General features: G+C 44.9%; 1 protein-coding gene and 1 long non-coding RNA gene across 5 annotated transcripts in view; one reads left to right on the forward strand and one right to left on the reverse strand.

The window, feature by feature from the left end:
• LOC123480600 (uncharacterized) overlaps positions 1-15,194 on the reverse strand; it is a 39,041-nt gene extending 23,847 nt beyond the window's left edge. Inside the window, exon 1 of the long non-coding RNA XR_008425195.2 lies at positions 12,480-15,194. This is a non-coding gene — a long non-coding RNA (uncharacterized lncRNA). The remainder of the gene's footprint in view (positions 1-12,479) is intronic.
• Positions 11,203-19,021, forward strand: part of GAB1 (GRB2 associated binding protein 1) — a 112,358-nt gene continuing 104,539 nt past the window's right edge. The window contains exon 1 of one of the 4 annotated variants that reach the window (XM_053911885.2): positions 11,203-12,173. In XM_053911885.2, coding sequence (XP_053767860.1) covers positions 12,102-12,173 — 72 coding nt within the window. In that variant the 5' untranslated portion in view covers positions 11,203-12,101. The remainder of the gene's footprint in view (positions 12,174-19,021) is intronic. The other 3 variants (XM_053911887.2, XM_053911886.2, XM_053911888.2) reach the window with 3 other exon arrangements.

The raw sequence follows: 19,021 nt of genomic DNA on the forward strand, positions 1-19,021 counted from the left end.
CTTGGCTAACATGGTGAAGACTTTTCAAAGTTCCTGAGAGGTTGGAAAGCTGATTCAAAAGCAGCAGAATTAGATTTAATAGTCCTACATTTGGGTTCCAAATACCATCTCATAAGCACAGGTGCTGGGAAAAGTGGCTTGACTATTTTATGTGAAAAGACTGGAGTGTTTTGTTGACCCTAAGTCCAGTGTGATGTGGTTTAGCAAGGCTCTGAAAGCTAATCCCCTTGTGGGCTGCATTAGCAGGATCGTGTCCAAATCACGCCAGGCAATAATCTCAGTAGACTCACCTACAACGGGTCAGGCAACAGCTGACTGCTCCATTGTGACCTCCATTCTAGAAGAGGGTCATTAACAGCCACAGACAATGCAGGGGCAGGAGACCAGCACAGAGAGGTCTGGGCTCGCCACGGCAAAGGGAGTTGTCAGGACCACTGTTTAGCCAGAGCAGTGGCTCTACAGCAATTAAAACTCTTTTGGTTCAACAGAAAACTCAGTTGGTTTAGGCAAAGAGGGGGTTGTGAATCCCAATGATATAGATAGGGCAGCCATTGAAATGAGACACACACATATGGCTGAACTAGTCTCTCTCTGGTGTCTGCTCAGATTCATTGATTTCCATAGAGTACAGGTTCTATTTATTTATTTATTTTCAGAATACTTCTTAAAATACCAATTTATTTATTTATTTTTATTGACTTTATTGGGGTGACGTTGGTTAATAAAATTCCATAGGTTTCAGGTGTACAATCCTATAACCCCTCATCTGGGTACTGTACTGTGTACTCACCACCCCTAGTTAAGTCTCCTTCGGTCACCATTTATCCCCCCTTTACCCTCTTCCCCCTCCCCCAACCCCCTTTCCCTCTGGTAACTGCCATGCTGTTGTCTGTGTCTAAGAGTGTTTTATTGTTGTTGTTTTTTGCTTAACCCCTTCACTTTTTCACCCAGCCCTGCAACCCCCCTCCCCTCTGACAGCTGTCTGTTCTCTCTCTATGATAGATGTTTGTTTCTATTTTGTTTTTTAGTTTATTTTGTTCATTAGCTTCCACATGTGAGTGGAATCATATGTAGAGTACCAGTTTTAAATATTTTGAATATCACCCCTGGAAAGAGGAGTGGCTGTGAATCCAAGGTTAGAAATACAGCCTAGCTGTAGGAAGGGCTGGAGCCAGGAAATGGACCGTCACCGGGAAGGCTGGCAATGCTGGCTCTCTGCTTCTCCCTTTCTACTTCATTAGCCTTGGTCCGTGTGAGACAGCTTTCTCCAACCTCTGGTCTACTTGGCAGAAACTGGCTTTCGCTTGATCCCAGCTCCAAGTCCCCCACAGAAGGAATTCTGCTTAGTGTAGCATGGGTCAAGTGCTTAGTCCTGTCCTTATGAACTGTGACCAAGTGCATGGAATACTTTGTTTTTAAAAATTATATTTGATTAATTATGCTATTACAGTTGTCCCAAGTTTTCCTCCTTTGGCCCCCTCCACCCAGTACCCCCCTCAGGCAATCTCCCCACCATTGTTCATGTCCATGGGTCATGCGTATAAGCTCTTTGGCTACTCCATTTCCTACACTGTACTTTACATCCCCATGGCTATTCTGTAACTACCTGTTGTGCTTCTTAATCCCCTCACCTCTTCACCCATTCCCTCATGCCCACCCTCCATCTGGCAACCATTAAAATGCTCTCTGTATCCATGACTCTGTCTCAATTCTTCTTGTTTGCTGAGTTTGTTTTTTAGATTCAACTGTTGGTAAAGATGTATTTATTGCCATTTTATTGTTCATAGTTTTGATCTTATTTTTCTTAAGTAAGTCCCTTTAACATTTCATATAATAATGGTTTGGTGATGGTGAACTCCTTTAGTTTTTTCTCTCCTGGGAAGTTCTTTATTTGCCTTTCAATTCTAAATGTTAGCTTTGCTGGTAGAACAATTCTGGCTCTAGGTCCCTGCTTTTTATGACTTTGAATATTTCTTGCTAATCCCTTCTAGCCTGTGAAGTTTCTTTTGAGAAATCAGCTGCCAATCTTATGGGAACTCCCGCGTAGGTAACTAATTTCTTTTCTCTTGCTGCTTTTAAGATTCTCTATTTATCTTTAACCTTTGGCATTTTAATTATAATGTGTCTTGGAGTGGGCCTCTTTGCATCCATCCTGTTTGGGATTCTTTGTGCTTCTGGACTTGCATGTTTATTTCCTTCACGAAATTAGGGAAGTTTTCTTTCATTACTTTTTCAAAGAGATTTCCAATTTCTTGCCCTTTCTCTTGTCCTTCTGGCATCCCTATGATACAAATGTTGGACCTCTTAAAGATGTCCCAAAGGCTGCTTATACTATTCTTATTTGGGGGGGGGATTCCTTTTTCTTCTTGTTGTTCTGATTGGTTGTTTTTTGTTTTCTTATGTTCCAAATCATTGCTTTGATTATCAATTTAATCCACTCTACTGTTGTTTCCTTGTAAATTGTTCTTTATTTCAATCAGTGAATCCTTTTTTTCCGGCTCGATCTTTTTTATGCTGCTGAGGTCCTCACTAAGTTCCTTGAGCATCCTTATAAACAGTGTTTTGAACTCTGCATCAGCTAGATTGCATATCTCCCTTTTGTTTAATTCTTTTTCTGAGGTTTTGACCTGTTCTTTCATTTGGGCCATGTTTCTTTGTCTCCTTGTTTGGGCAGCCTCCCTGTGTTTCTGTGTAATAGGTAAAGCTGCTATGACTCCCTGTCTTGGTAGCGTGGCCTAATGTAGCAAGTGTCCTGTAGGGTCCAGTGGCACAGTTTCCCCTATCACCGAACCTGGGCACTCAAGGTTCACCCTTTATGTGGGCCATCATGATGATTCTTCCACTTTTAGTTGAGCCTGGGTTGCTGTTGGTAAGTCAATGGGAGGGATTTACTCAGGCCAGTTAGCTACAGGGACTGACTGTGACCACTGACCACCAACCTCTACCCTTCATGGAAGATCAGCTGTGCCAGGGCAGGGTGGAGGTGCTCGGATGTGGTCTGTAATTGTCCTCTGGATGGGCACACTCTGGGGTTGCCCCGGATGATTCAGGCCAAAGTCAGCCCCAAGCTGTCATTTTCCCAGGGACACTGTGCCCGGGCTATAAAGCAATCTGAAATGGCTGCTACTTGTGCTGGGTTTGGAGATTCCCAGGCAAAGCCAAGTGGTAAATTTAGTTTGGCTGCTGCTAGTGCCGGGCCTGGGGCCACTTAGCAAAGAGGTAGGAGGGCTGGGGGCTTACTGAGGCTGGCTGTTGCTTGTTTGAGAGGACTTAGGAAGTTATGAAGCATGAGCCAAGACCAGCGATTCATACGGAAAAGCAGCCTGTGTGGGCGTGTAAGTTGGGTGGGCGGAGTCTCTGGGGATCCCCAGGGCGGGGCAGACAGGGTAGCCAGGCTGATGGAGTCTCAGATGTGGCACCAGCCAGCCGGCTCTGTGGCTCTGTAAGGTAAGGGTTCAGAAAAAGGACACTGGCCTTTGCCTACCTTTCTGTCTGGGAGAAAGCTGTCCCCTAGCTCTCGCCTTGATGCCAGACACTTCAGTTTCTCCCTGTATGCCACTGGTTCCTTTCAAGCTCCTACCCCAGTTCTGGAGCTCAGAGAGAGTGAGCCTGAATAAGTCTCTGTGTGGATCCTTTAAGAGGAACTCCTTGGGGCTCCAGAAGATTCTTCTACCAACACAATCCCCACTGGTTTTTGCAGCCAAAAGTTATGGAGAGTTATCTTCCTGGCAATGGAACCCTGGGCATGGGGGGCCTGCTGTGGGGCTAGGGTCCCTCACTTCCGAGATATCTTTCCTGAATTTATATCCACCACACATGGGTGTGGGACCAGTCTGTTCTTCATCTCTGCCCCTTGTATGGAATACTTTAGACAAATATGGCTACTAGAAACACAACCTTATTAATTGTGATGGGAATGATTAATGAATTATTCCACAGCAGATAAATACCCAAAAATTTTATATCCGTCTCTTAACTTTCTTTGATATCACAGGCTCCTTTGAAAAGTTGAAGAAACCTGTTTCCCTTTACACAAAAGCACAATTTTGTTTATGCTTTCAAGAAGTTCCTAAAACCTTGAAATATATCCATGGATCCCAAAATGAGAAGCCTGGCCTAAAAAATTAAATACTTAGTGGAGAAAATATAAATGTCTGCCTTCAAATAGCTGAAGAACTGTTGGAGAGGGGGATTAGAATGTGTAAATGTATGTACAATGAAAAGACTAGAATGCTATATAAAATTGAAAATGTGGTTGGCTTTCAAGGTAGTATAATGGATGGTTTTTACTTTTTTTGTGTGTTTCTCAATTATCCTACCAGGAACATATACAGCTAGTTTTATAATCAGATAAAACATTTTTTAAAAACAGAAATAATTAAGTTTTCAAATGCTTCAGACTGAGTTTAGAATAGTGGGTGAAACTGACAAGAACACAGATTGCGACTCGGTGGCAGTGGTTGCCTTATGGATAATCACAATGTCCCTGGATCTATCCTTTCTTTCCCTTCTGTGATCTGTTCTCACAACAGAAGTCAGGTGTGTTAAAATGTAATCATAGTATGTCTCTCTGCTCAGAACCTCGCAATGGCTCCCCAGCTCACTGAAAGTATTGTCACAGTCCTTGCCTTGGCCTACAAGGTTCCACAGAGCCTGGCCCCCATTAGGCTTCCCGCACCACCATCTCCTACCACTGTCTCTCCCGCTCAGTCTGATTCCTCTGCTCCTTAAATTCCACCCCTCCTTCAGTCTCTGCCTATAGCATGTTCTGAGGCCCACCCGATTTTACACTGCATTTTCCCAGCCCATCACCGCCGTCAGTCTCCACACTCCGTACGCTACTCACTTCCTTTTTCTCAAAGCACTTACCGCCTTCTAACATACTCCATAAATGACTGATACTCTTGTTTATCATCTGTTTCTCCTACTTGAATATAAGCTCCATGAAAGCGGAGGATTTTGTCTTTAATATTTTTGTCCTGTTGGCTTAATCCTCAGCACCTAGAACAGGGCCTGGCTAACAGTGGACAGTCAGTAGATACTTGTTGGAAGAAGAGAAGTAGAAAAGGAGGGAAGGAGAGAAAAAAGACTGGAAATGGCCAACCAAAGACGGAGTGGCAAGCTCATAGAAGGAATTTCTGAAATGGGAGAAAAGTTTGGATTGGAAACTTCAAAGTTTCATCACAAATCTAAGATTCTACATGACAGGATTCTTCCCTTCTTCCACCGTAACCCAGATTTTCACTTACTCAGATTTTTTTTTACTCGCCAAGTTTTTTTAGACAGGAATCAATTGGATGCAGGGAGTAGAACCACCCAGCGCACCTTAAATAAAGGGGGAAGTTTAAATAAGGTGGGAAGTTTTAATTTAATGCATGGGAGCTCATGGATCCCAAGGTCAAGAATTCCAGGGTGGCCCTTTCAGAAGCTGAAACCAGGATGCTCTCTCTGCCTTCCTGGTACTTTGTGAGTATTCGGCTCACTTTCTCTCAGCAGACACTCATGTCTCCTTACTGGAGAACTGCAAGACCTCCCAGCTCCAGTGCCCATCACTAACCAATTAGAGTGTCTCAAATCCAGATTCTTTAAGGGTGAATCTGATTGGGTTGGCACAGCTAATCAATTGTTTTCAAATATGTCAAATGGTACCATCAGCTGCCACTGGAGACAATGGCACTAAAGAATGCAACTGTGACAAAAGAATCCACACTGGTGGGGTTGGGAAGGGAAGAAGCACATGCGCTGAACAGGGGAATTGGCTAGCACACCAAGCACCACCCCCCTGGAATCTGACTTCATTAACACTCTGAACAATCTAATTTCATTTCCCTAGCAATTTCCTGTCTGGAAGAGGTTGCTGATTTCTCTGAAACTAAAATAGGCACATCCCTCCCTTACAAAATAATAAATAACTTTCTGAGAAACTTCTGAGAAAATTTTTTTTACCACCTGGAAAAGCACAGTAAGAGGGTTTATCTCCCAGAGTACAAGTGGGAGAGACTTTATTCTGAAATAGAACCAACAGGTTTAAAAATTCTACACCATGATGACAAATGTCTATATAATTGTTTTTATAATAAATAAACTTAAAACAATTGAAATATAACAAATACAGAAATATGCACAAATCGTAAGTGTTCAGCTGGATGAATTTCCAAAGGTAAATGCCCATGTCACCACATCAAGAAATCAACATTATCACCCTAGTAGAAGCAATCCTCCCCCTCCCCGCCACACACAGCCCCAAAGTAATCATCCTCCGGACTCCCATAGATCGGCTTTGCCTAAATTTAAGTCTTTGCCTGCTTTTTCTCCTACTCAGTGGACTATCTTGGTTTATCTTAAAAAGCAATTTTATTGAGATATAATCAACATGAAATAAAGTGCACATATTTAAAGTGTACAATTGGATAAATTTTGGCAAATGTGCATACCATGAAAACATCACTCCAATCAAGAGAGTGAATCCACCCCTCCCGATTCCAGCCAACCACTGATCCACCTTCTGCCATTTTGGATTGGTCTGTAATTTCCAGGATTTTGTATAAGTGGAATTATAAAGCATGTCCTTATTTCTGCCTGCCTCCTTTCAGTTCAGCATAACTATTTTAAGATTCATCCACATCAGTACATGTATCATTCCTCATTCATTCCTTTTTATCTCTCAGTATCCCATTAAATGGATATACCACACTTTGTTTATCCATTAACCTAATTTGCGTTCTTTCCAGCCTGGGGCTACTTAAAATAAAGCTGGTAAGAACATTTGTGCACAAGGCTTTGAGTGGACATAGGCTTTCATTTATGTTGGGTAGATATTTAGGAGTGGGATGTCTGGGTGATATGTTACATGTACGTTTAACAAGAGAAACTGCCAAAATGTCTTCCATTGTACACTGTCCTAAGCAGCGTTTGAGACTCTCAGTTGCTCAGTCTCTCAATAACACTTGGTGTAAACAATCTTTTTCATTTTAGACTTTCTATGTGTATAGTTGTATCTGGTTGTGATTTTAATTTGCATTTCCCTCACCATTAATGATTTTACACACATCTTTTGATGTGCTTGGTATCTTTTTTGGTTGTTTGTCTTTGCCCATTTGAATTAGGTTATTTTCCCGGTTTTGTGTTCTGATAGTTCTTTATATTATCTGGCTGCAAGTACTTTATCATATGTTTTATTTGCAAAGATGACTCCCAATCTGTGGCTTGTCTTCTCATTCCCTCAACAGTGTCCTTCCAAGAGCAGAAATTCTTCATTTTGATACAGACCAATTTATGATTTTTTTCTTTCATGAGTCATACTTTGGGTGTCCTATGTCAGAGATCTTTACTTAAGTCAAAGTCACACAGATTTTCTGTTTTCTTCCAGAAGTTTCATTTCTATCAGGTTTTACATTTAGGTCTATGATCTATTGTGAGTACAGCTATGCACGTGCTGTGAAGTGTACATCGAAGTTCTTATTTTTTTTTGTTTTTTGCATTTTGATATCCAATTGCTTTGGCATCAATTATTGAAAGGACTGTCCTTTCTTCTTTGAATTGCTTGTGCACCTTTGTCAAAAATCAATTGACCATATATGTATGAGTCTATTTCTAGACTCTTTTCTGCTCCATTAAGCCATTTGTCTATCTTGATGCCAATACTACACTGTCTTTATTGTGCCTTTATGAAGCAGACTCTGACCAGTGGGGTCCGTGTGTTGTGGATGCGACAAACAAATTCACACGGACTGCAGAAGTCCTGTGGAGAAAAAGGGACGGCATGGCCAGTCTCTGAGTGAGAGAGCGCCCTGACCCTTGCCTGGACAGGCTTTTATTGCTTTTCTGGGAGCATTACCTCAAGGAAGGTCTTCATTCATCATTGTCAAGGAGTAATGATCAAACAATAGGTAACATTGAAAGAACTATGAGGGCTTATTCTGAGTCAGGGTTAGTTAGCTAAAGGGTCATAAAACTTTGGGAAACAAACTCATTTTATGCTTGGACCCTTATCAGAAAATTGAGGACATTCTCAGCAAAGTAGCTTTCACAAGATTTTATGCTTCTTTCTTAGGCCCCATTGCCCCAGGGAACCCTCCCATTCCTGCCTAGGGCTGCACCGCCCTCTGACATTGTTTCAGGCTTAAATCAGGCAGGGGAAGTAAGGCAGCCAAGAGATTAGGAGACTTCTCGGAGACAGAATGAGGACTCAGGCTATGTCAAAGCCAAGGGTGAGGGTCCATCACTCCCTTTTTCTATAGCCTTCCAAGTCCTTCCCTGAGGGCCCCTTTGTGACTGTGTCTGGCTTAGGTCTTAGGTCGTCCCTCCCTTGAGGAATCTTACCCATTATTGGCTAATGAGTCATCTGTCTGGGGCCAAGCAGGGTGAAGTAAAAGGGGGCAGAGGGGTGTCCCTGCCAGGGAAATAAGCTTTGTCTCCTTAGTGGCTTATGGTCCCAAGGTCTCTTTACTCAGCCTTAGCCATGGGGGTTACAGCTTCCTTAACCAGGCTGGGCGGTTCCCAACACCTTTATATAACTCTTGAAGTCAGGTTATGTAAGTTCTTTAACTTTGTTGTCTTTTCAGTAGTTTTGGCTATTCTAAGTCATTTGCATGCATTTTAGAATTAGTTTACCAATTTCACCAAAACAACAAAAAAAAGCTTCCTTGGGAATCGATTAAAATTGTGTTGAATGTATACATCAGTCTGGGGGGAAACTGACAACTTAGCAACATCTTGTTAAGCTCATAAATCTTGTGATTTATGAGCTCAACATATTTTCCTTTGGTTTTCTTTAATTTCTCCCAGCATGTCTTGAATCTATGGATTTACAGTTACAACAAACTTCAATAATTTTTGGCCATGATCTCTTCAAATATTTCTCTGTGACCCCCTCCTTTGGAGACTCCAGTTACATGAATAATAGGGCACTAGAAGTGATCACATTTTGATTGATGCTTTATTCATTAATTTCAATCTTTTGTTCCCTCTCTGTTCATATTGCTGTGTTCAAATTCACTAATCTTTTCTTCTGCGCTAATTTCTTGTTAATTGCACACAGTGTATTTTTCATGTTACTCATTGTATTTTTCATCTCCAGAAGTTTTATTTAGGTCTTTGTAATATCTTCTATGTTTCTGCTGAATGTGTTAAGTCATTCCTCCAGCTTCCTAAACGTGGGATATAGTTATAACAACTGTTCTATCTTTGCTAACTAACTTTATCATCTCTGTCACTTCTGGGTTGGCTTCACTTGATTTTCCCCCTCATTTTGGGTCATACTTACCTGCTTCTTTTTAAATTTCTGGTTAAATGTCAAACATTGGAAATTTTATTTTGTTGGGCTTTGGGTAGCTTTGTTTACCTATAAATATATCAAGCTCTTATTTGGGAAATAGTTAAGTTACTTGAAAACCACTTGATCCTTTGGGGTCTCACTGTTCAGTGTTCTTAGGGAGGACCACAGCGGCATTTCCACCAGGGCTCATTTTGCACCACTACTGAGATTAAATCCTTCAGGATAGTTCACAGTGCCTTGTGAATTGTGATGCTTTTCACTCTGGCTGGGAGAACAGGAGCTATTTCCACCCTATGTAAGTCTCTGGTGACTTTTCCTTGTAATCCTTTCCACTGGTTCTTTCCTCATCGTCAGGTAGTTTCTTCACCGGCATCTGCTGATGGATATTTAGCGGGAGACTCCGAGGGACCACTTGAATGGGGCGATCTCCAGAGCTCTGATCTGAGAGCTGGAGAGGAGATCATGATTCTGATTTTGTTGATTTTGCAAAGCCAAATAGCATATACAGATGGTTGTTGGATTTCCTGATTGGTTGCTCAGGAAAGAGAAATCGGCTGGGTGTGGAAATCTGTGACATGTCTCTATAAAGACAGGATACCACCATCCACGAGAAAGTACAGATTGAGAAGAGAGGTGGTTCGGCCTTTTATTTTTCCTCAAAACAAGTCTCATTCTCCTCTCCTGACAGGTTTCAAATATCCGGCTAAATGCCTCCTCCAGGAACACTTCCCTCTTTCCTACTTGATCCAGTCCCACTTCCTTATTTTTTCACCGGGTTATTTCCCTGGGGACACCCTTTCCACAATCTGTGCTATGTAGACCTTGTATTTGTTTACTATCATTCTTTGCTGCCACCACTGGAATGACACGTCTATGCGTGCAGGGACCTTTGTATGTCGACCCCCAGCACCTCATTTCCTGCTACAGTTGTACATTTTCAAACTCGGAGGAACTCCTTAATGGGAATGTGTATTAAGAAAACGACTGAGGTTATTGTTTTCAGAAATATTAATTTATCTCCTAATATTTTTAGCATGTTTATCTGATTATTCATATTACTTTCTAAAATTTGCTTTTCATAAATAAGTTTGAAAAGATATTTCTATTACAGGGTCATATCAAGCTCAGGACCAGGTACCATAATTGTAAAACACACACAAGTAGCCACACAGAACACCCAGTAAATTTCCTTTTTCTAGTCCAACATCCCAGGAGTAGATTTGAAACAGTCAAGTGGAAGAAATTGGGAACAAAAAGAGGCAGTGTGAGTCTTTAAAATGTCCCAGAGATAGATTCAATCAAATCCTTTGGCCCCACCAAACACTAAGCGTTCCTACCAGTCTGGCAGGGCTGCGCCGGGGACCAGCCCACTGGGTCCCCTTCTGCCTGCCCCTCAAGGCTGGAGTCTGTGGTGCTCACTCCCGCACCATGACCTCCAGGCCCCTGCCCCTCGGTCTCCAGAGCAATCTCCCTCCGGGCCATAGTGCTTTGCAGGCTGTCCAGTAGATAAAACTCCCCAAATTTCAGATCTCGTGCATAGTACAAACTCCGAAGTAACACCCCGTGCGCCAAGATGGCAAACCCAACAGAACATTGGAACGTTCCTCACTCCTCCCCGCGCCCAAGCCCGGGCCGCGATGCCCTCACCTCAGCCTCCTTCCCCTACGAAGACCCGGCTGGGGGCTCAGGCCGCCACTGCCCCCGGGCGGCCGAGGACCCCGCTCCAGCTTCCCGAACTACAGATCCCAGGGTGCCTCAAGGACTCCTGCTCCCTCCCTCTCTCTTTCGCTCTCTACCCCGCCCGTCGCCTCCTCCCCAGCCTTGTTGTTTTGGCTAGAAGCGCCCGGGCGGAGTTTCAGAGAAAGTCTAGGCTGAAATCGGAGCCTGCCCGAAAGTGGGAAGGGGAGGAGGAAAGGGAGGAAGAGGGAGCCGAGAGGCCAGGAGAGGGAAGGATCTAGGCCGGGCACGGGGCGGCTCCGTACCTGCAGCTAGCCCGGGGTGGGGGAGGCAGCCCCAGAGGCTCGCGAGGGCGCGGGACAGTGGTATCCTTCCCCGGAGCCCAGCGGCTGTCCCTCCACCGCTCCCCGCCCTCTTCCGCGGCCAAGAGTGCGCACCCACCCTTCGGCGGGACCTGCTCCCTTGCTGGCGCCCGCCGCCCAGTGACGCCCCGCGCTTCGCCGCCAACCCGGGACGTGCCCTGCGCCCCCTGCCCACGGGACCCTCGCGGCTTCCCCTTTCTTCGCAGCTTCCCGGGCTTGCGGAGAAGTGACCCACCCTCCCCCGGGGAGGAGGAGGGATAGGATCGCTCTGGGCGCACCGAAACTGAGAGCGGGAGAGCCAGAGTGGGCGCCGCGCTGGGTATTGTGTGTGTGAGTGAGTGAGTGTGTGTGCACACAGCCTAGCGTCTGTTTCGGAAAACGCTCTGGGGAGGTCCTGTCCTTAGGGGGCGGAGCGCAGGGGACAGAGGCCCCGGCTGGGTGCCGGGGCAGAGTCCCGTGGAGCCTGATCGCAGCTGGGGGCCGGCGGGACGAGGCGCCTGGCGACAAGGCGGGCGCACCGAAAGGAGGCCCCTGCCCTGAGGTGTCGAGGTGCTCCGAGGAGCAGCTCACTTCTGTTCACGTCCGTGGATCTGCAGGACACAGGCTCGGCAGCTGAGGCAGGGCGCGCCGCACGGCCGGCCCTCCCCGCCCACCCAGTCGGACTGGGGTGCGTGGCCGGAGAGCGAGATCCCCACCGCTGTACAGCCGGCGGCAGGCGTCGGCTGAGTCGGGAGCGCGCCCGCCTGCCCCTCCGCTGCCCCGGAGGAGCCAGAGAAGCGCGCGACATGAGCGGCGGCGAAGTGGTCTGCTCGGGATGGCTTCGCAAGTCCCCCCCGGAGAAAAAGTTGAAGCGTTATGTAAGTAGAGGCTCCGCGGGCCTCGGCTCCCGCACCTCTGCCCGGCCCGCCCGCCAGCAGCTGCAGCTAGCCGCGCGCAGGGCTGGTTAGTTCGTGTCTCTCTCCTCTCGGCCCTTTTGGGACCGACACTGTATCCTCCCGCCCTGGCCTCCACTTCGCCAGGTAACTTTCTTTCTCCAGATTCCAGACGCCTGCTTTGCGGGCCTCGTCGGCCCTGAAGAACGCCCGATATTTCCAGATAAACCTCTGCTGCATGTGTTTTATGATTTCTTTGAGCAGGGGTGGGGAGAAGAGCATTCTCCTTACCTTGTATTTGCATCTAATCACTGCGGGGCTGCTGTGTACTAAATTTCTTGCACTAGGAAAACCGCTGAGGTTGTAGAAGTCACCAGCCCTCTCTTGGGTCCGCACACCCCTTGCTTTCTTCCGAGGTGGGTTATGGGAAGCAGGCTGTGGATAAGGGAAGTTGGAGTTATACACAAGCATCTCAAGTCCGCAAAAAGAGAAAGAATGAGAAGTTATTACGCGCCCTACCGTTTGCTTAGCAGGGGTTCACATAATTCGCGGTTTTGAATCCAGCGACGTTAGAGTTTGGGCCGAGAGCCGTGGCAGTTTGCTGCGAGAGGAGGGCGCTGTGGGGAGCCTGGTGGCTGGTGTTTGGGCGCCTTGGACTTGCCCGCAGGCCCTGCAGGAGGGGACAGCTGAGGCCCCTAAGGATTTCTGTGGTCTTTTCCCAGGCCACCAGAGTTGCTTAAATGGTATTGGTGTAATTGGTACAAGATGCCGATTATGTGTAAAAGCTGTTAGGAAAAATATTCTTTGAAAGAATCAACCTGACTTTGGTGTCAGTCTGTGCCCTCTCCAGGGATACGGGATCTTACCCGCTTCAACCCCATTGGTTCTTTGGTCATTGCCCCATTGCAAAGGAAAGAAATGACACTTTTGCCCTGGCATATGGAGCAAATATTTTTCTAGTAAAATATATTTCAAAAGCAGAATTTATTCCCCCTTAAATATAAATTGACTACCGAGGGGCCAACTCTTGTAATGGAACCTATTTCTTGTTGAAGCATATCTACACGCAGTGTTACAGTAGAACCAAGTTAATCTCATTCGTCACTGCTTGCACAAAACGAAGAAGTGAAGTGCAACACTTAGCTTCACAGGCAACTGACCAGTGAGTTAGTTTCTTGTTTACTTTCTGCCAGATTTTGTTTTAGACAGGTAATTCTCATTTAAAGACTTGATGCCACAAAACCTAAGAAAATTCTCCAGGGACTTTGAATCCTCCTAAATTCTTTCTTTCCACGTATCACAATTTACCTTAATATCCTGGGAGAGATGCTAACTTTATTCCAAAAATTTGGGACACGCAGAGGTTCCCCTCTGCTTTGCTCTCCCCTCCCCCACAGGTCTTAAAAAGAAGGATGCCTGTGTGTAAGAAGAGGGAGTAGAGAGATAAAGCGAGATGTATTTGTTTTGAGAAGGAACATTTGGGAAAGACCTAGACCTAAGTGATTTGGTTCTTGGGGGAATTAAGAACAACACATTTGTTGGAATTGGTGGTGATGATAGAGGTTTAATGCATTCTTTCCCAAGGTTGGTCTATGGCTCTCTCAAAAGATGCTGTGCACTGGACTAGGTAGGCATCATGAGATTAGGAAATACAGTAGGAAAAAAAGCCCTGCCTCTTGGACTTGCAATTGAATATAACATAAACCAGGAAGAAAATCAGCCAAGCACATTGTCTTCACAGGACCAAAAAAAGGAAAGTTCAAGTTTTTAAAAAGTTATTATTTTATTTGATCATTCCAACCGTTTTATGAGGCCACTTTATCTCTTTTTTATAGATGAGAAAACAGTCTACGTAACTAGAATGTGGCAGAGGCAGAATTTGAACGAGGATCTGCCCTGGGCTATAGAAGGTTAATTCAGACTGGATCATCTCTAAATTTCTGTTCAGATCATAATTTTCTAAGCGTGTATTTAGTTTGGAATGCAAGGAAGAGGTGGGGTGCAGGTTAGTCGGGCATTGCTAAAGAAACATAAGACCCTTCAAGTGGCTTTCTGAGTCTGAGAGAAGATGAGGTAAGTATATGAAACAGTGAGCCCACAATGCAAAGATGTTTTTGACTGTGTGCCCAATCTGAGTGCTATATATATATTTTTTTTTTAAATAGATGTTTTGAGGAACAAGCTCAGCGTAGCCTGAAACCATGGGGATAGTTTTAGAGAGATAGTGGGCTCCTTAAATTGTATTTCCATCGGGGGAAGACTCTGCCAGCAGCTGGAGGGAGGCTGAGTGTTTTTCTTGCCTGACGGGAATACTAGTGTTTTCTTCACACACTAGTGAAGTACATGGAAGTGGCCCAGGGAGACAGTGGGCAGGGCCGCTGTCAGAATTGAGGGGTCCAAGAAGGTGGCTGGGGTGTTACAAGTTAAAATGAAGCTTGTGTGTATTTTAGCTGTCAGATTGGCTGCCCAGGAGATTTGAAATTCCCAGATTATTGATCTTTTGGCTTTGGTACCCAGTTCAGATTGCTTTTGTGAAAGTGTCTTTGACCCTTGGTGATATAGGCATGTATTTACGCATTTTTGTGCTTGTTTTCTATTTGTGCAAAATCTTCATTTTCTGGATAGAAGGAAACTTTGTTGGCCACCAAACCAGCCAAATATTGCGTGGTAATGGTTCCTAACAAATGGATTTGCTGTGAAAAGGTACCTGGCTGCGTGGCACTGTAATTGTTAAATGAGACTTCAGGAAGTTTGAGCATTGATTCTGTTGGGAAACACTTGGCCCATGGGACTTTGACAGCTGTCTCACTGTTCACAGTATTTGTATAGTTGTCCCAAGATTGATTGAGATGATCCATATGGGCTTTTAAGTGACAACAAGTTGTTTCAGTGTTATCTTTAAAAGTCGTCTCAAGTTATGGCCCCAGTGCATTCCACTCACAGCTCCATGAAGCAGCACTGTTTTTGCATACTGGGGTGTTCGTCTGATAGGGCAGCTTTTCTGGAATTTTCTAAGCTGAGTGAAAGTGGAATAAGAGAAAGTAAGAGAAAGAAGCCTGGAGTTGTTAGCGGACGCTCTAGTCTTTTTGTCTCTTTGTAACTTTTTCTGTCTTTATTTGCAAAAGGGTCTTGTAGGTGTTTCTTCTCTATGAATTTTTTAAAGCCTACTCAAAGTGGAGGTGAAAACGTACGTGCTTTCTTTCTGTCGTGCTGCTCCCGCATTGTTTATGTCCTGCGTTACGTATTAAACAGCCACATTTTTAAGGACCTGATGGAATCATACACAGGTCACCACCTCTAAGGGATACAGAAAACAAGTAAACCTGAGTATTACGCACTCTGCAGACTTGCTCAGATTTTTCAAGAGTTATTTAAAGACATATCAGCCATTTGAAATAATGGTGGAGTTTTCATCAGGACTTGAATTTTTAGCTGAGATAAAATGTTAAGTCTGGTAACAAAGGAGTGATTCGGGCCAGCTGGCGATCACCCTAACCCTGCAGGAGGAGCTTCCCTGTGGCCTGCCTCAAGCCCAGCCACCAAGTTTGGGTTCCTCCATGGCCTTGCTGTCAGCCTCGGGCAGGTGTGCAATCTCAGCAGGAGAACCTGCTTCGGAGGCCGCAGCAGGGTGGCTTGTGAGCTGCCAGCCAACCTGGGAGCAAGAACTCAACGAGTTCGCTGGTGTATAATCCGCACCCAGCGTGGGGCCTGCTCTTCAGCTGTCAGTTAAGAGAATGGCTCTTGTCTGGACTCCCAGAACACACCCCCGGTGCTGGAAATGGGCCTAGAAACAGAAATAGCCTCTCTGGGTGGGCACCTGACATCTTACATGGACAGAGGGTCACAGGCAGCCAGAGCAGCAGCATCTCCTTGGTTCAAGGACAGCCTGGGATCTGTTGTGCTCAGCATCAAGTCCCTGCTCAATCATGTCACCACAACAAGAGGACTGTGATGTCTGGAAGCTCTTCCTGCCCCTTTTGGCAATTACCGGAAGCAATCAATGAGTTCTGAAGCTTTCGCTTACAGTGACTAAAGAAGCAAAATTATTTCGTTGAAGACATTTTTTTTTTCTTGCAATCCTCATGCTAGTACATATTTCATTCAAGTTCCAAATGTTTTCTTTTTACCTTTTCCAGTGTGGCAGGAACATTGTTTCTGTTAACAAAGACCATCAACTACCAATTGCATTAAGCCTTCATGATGGTTACGATAGCTAATGCTTTCATTGTGCCTGGGCTTAATGATGAGCACAGACCTCTCCGAGCAAAACCTGCTGAGTTCCTACATCTGCTGGTTGTCTTCTGGGAGTCGAGAGTACCTACCATGAGGAAAGTGTATCTGTTTGCAGGGTGGTTTTGAGTTCTGCTGATCAAAAACTTCGTTTGTAAATGTTTACAAAGATCATCTTTGAACAAAATATACTACAGTCAGAATCACAGTTGGATAATCTGCTTGACAGCTGCATTGGTTACTTCAGTGTGTTTTGTCATCATAAGTCTGCTTTAGAACTATGGAGGGAGTATAACAACAAAGCACTTTTTAAGACTAAGTAAAATTCCATGTTTTGGAGTCAACATAAAAAGTGCAGATAAGGCCTTGGCCAGTGTGGCTGAGTTGGTTGGGCATTGTTGGTTCGATTCCCCGTCAGAGCACATGCCTGGGTTGCAGGCCAGGTCCCTGGTCAGGCGGCATATACCAGAGGCAGCTGATCAATGTTTCTCTCCTTCTCTTTCTCCTTCCCTTCCCCTTTCTCTAAAAATAAAATGAATAAAGTCTTTTTTTAAATGTAGGTAAGTTCTTGATAATTTGTAGATTAAAACCGTTAAGTGCCAGTTCTCTGATTTTCTTACAGGGACTAACACTGGAGAAGGGAGGTAGTAGGTAGACTATGTGGGACTTTATTTTTGAAAGGTTTGGGCTAGACTGTGCTGCCGTGTAAGGAAGCCAGGATTTGACTTGACTTGGCCATTCTCCATGTGACCTTTTGACTGATCTCGTCCTCTTTTCTTACCTGTAAAACAGGGAGGGGGTGGGCAGTAGATGTGGCGCCTAAACTCTTGCAGGTTTTCCATTCCTCTGGTCAGACCCTTCCCTGGAGGTAGAGGCAGATGCGGAGCTTCTTAATGGTCCTCCTTTCTGGGAAATAAATCTTAACTTACGGTTCATTTAAAATAGTTTGGTGGCTACTGCTCAAGCTGAGTTCTTTGGGGACCCTGGGTGTTTTGCTTCATAGGTAAGCACAGGGCAGCCGAGTTTCTGTGCTGGGTGCTGTGTCTTCAGCACCCACGGCAGGGCCCGGCTCTGAGGGAAAGCTCACCAAATCTCTGTTGACTGAATAAATAAATGAACAGGTATTTCTGGGGCTTGTGCCCTGCATGGAATACAATGGAGGGGAAAGCCCACGCCCTGCCTTTAAGGAGTCTCTGATCTATTTGTGAAGGCAAACTGTAATTAATGCATGTACATTTAAATCGTTTTATAAGACAAGTTAATAAAGCTGCATATGATTAGTCGCCAAATGAAATGATACAAATAATTGCTTAAGAGTTCAGATTGAGAGGGGAGGGGGAGGAGGCTGCCAGGGAGACGTCAGAATTGAATTTCAGGTTCAGTTCTTGGAAGAACTGAGATACTGCTGGCAGAAATAGCAAAATCATAAGGGAAGTCTGATTTTCAAGGAAGAACAAAGAATTTGAGATTAGACACCCTCGAGAAAAGAATGACCTCAGAACACCTGAGGTTAGTGCGTGGCCGTACTTCTGGTTCCAGACTGGTCTGTTTCTGCCGGGCTCTCACGCTCCTGATAGGAACCTGATAGGAACCTGGTAGGAACCTGACTGCAAGTGAATTTTATGTATCAGACCAGCAACAAACAAAGCAACGTGTTGGGTCACCTGAATTTATTAAAATTCCAGGGGACATGTGTTCTTTAAGATTTCTTTATGTCTGTTTTGAGCTAAATAATCCATTCTGGCAAGCGTTTAGTTTACAACAGAGCGGGAGCATGTTCTGGTGGGAGGAAGAATAAAAGAGCCTTTGATTCATTTGCTTCTGAGTTCCAGCAGGAGGGCCAGCGCCGCCTTGGACTAGCCTCTTATTTTGGACTTTGGAAGCCATTTTAGCCCAGCTGTGGGAGTGCCAGCTAGTGTTGGAGGCAAGAGAATCACCCCATTGGATCACATTCAACCCCGTCTGAGCGTTGATGGAGGGGTTGCTCTCGTTTCACATTCCTCGCATTAACACGGTGGCTAATTTCTACAAAGTTGGAGCGCCGTCCGAATTTGCCATTTGAACTCGGATTGAAGTCCCATTTCTGTGACTCCTTTTATCTCGGTCTGTCCATTAACTAGAGGAAACTTATCAAGTCCCAGGTCCCTTTGTTTCTTCCCTCTTGGGCTAGAAGCACAAATAAAATTAGCATTCTTTTCTCCTTTAGGTTGCTCCTGGGGAAAAGTGGCTCATTGTACTGTGGATTTCTACATCCAGTAAATAAGAAGCCTCTTCAGTTGCCAATTCCATAGCTGGGGGAGACTTAATGAATTGTAGATACATTCAGGCCTGTGGAATTACTGGGAAAAGTCATTTTGGGAACTGGAAGTTTTTGACCATTCCACGCTTTTGTGTGTGAGGACCTTAAATAATGCAAGAATGCCTTAACTGGAAAAAAAAAAAAAAAGAACTCTTTTATATTTTAAGTGATTCTTCTATTCATAGGATCAAAATTCTCCCTAACTGAAGAGACAGATTCTCATTGCTGAATCTATGCGACGTAGATCACAGCCTGCTTTATAAGAAGCAGTCAGGCCTGTGCACTGAAAGGCCTGTTAGGTCGT

Source organism: Desmodus rotundus, chromosome 9 (assembly GCF_022682495.2).
Source record: "Desmodus rotundus isolate HL8 chromosome 9, HLdesRot8A.1, whole genome shotgun sequence".
NCBI lineage: Eukaryota > Metazoa > Chordata > Mammalia > Chiroptera > Phyllostomidae > Desmodus > Desmodus rotundus.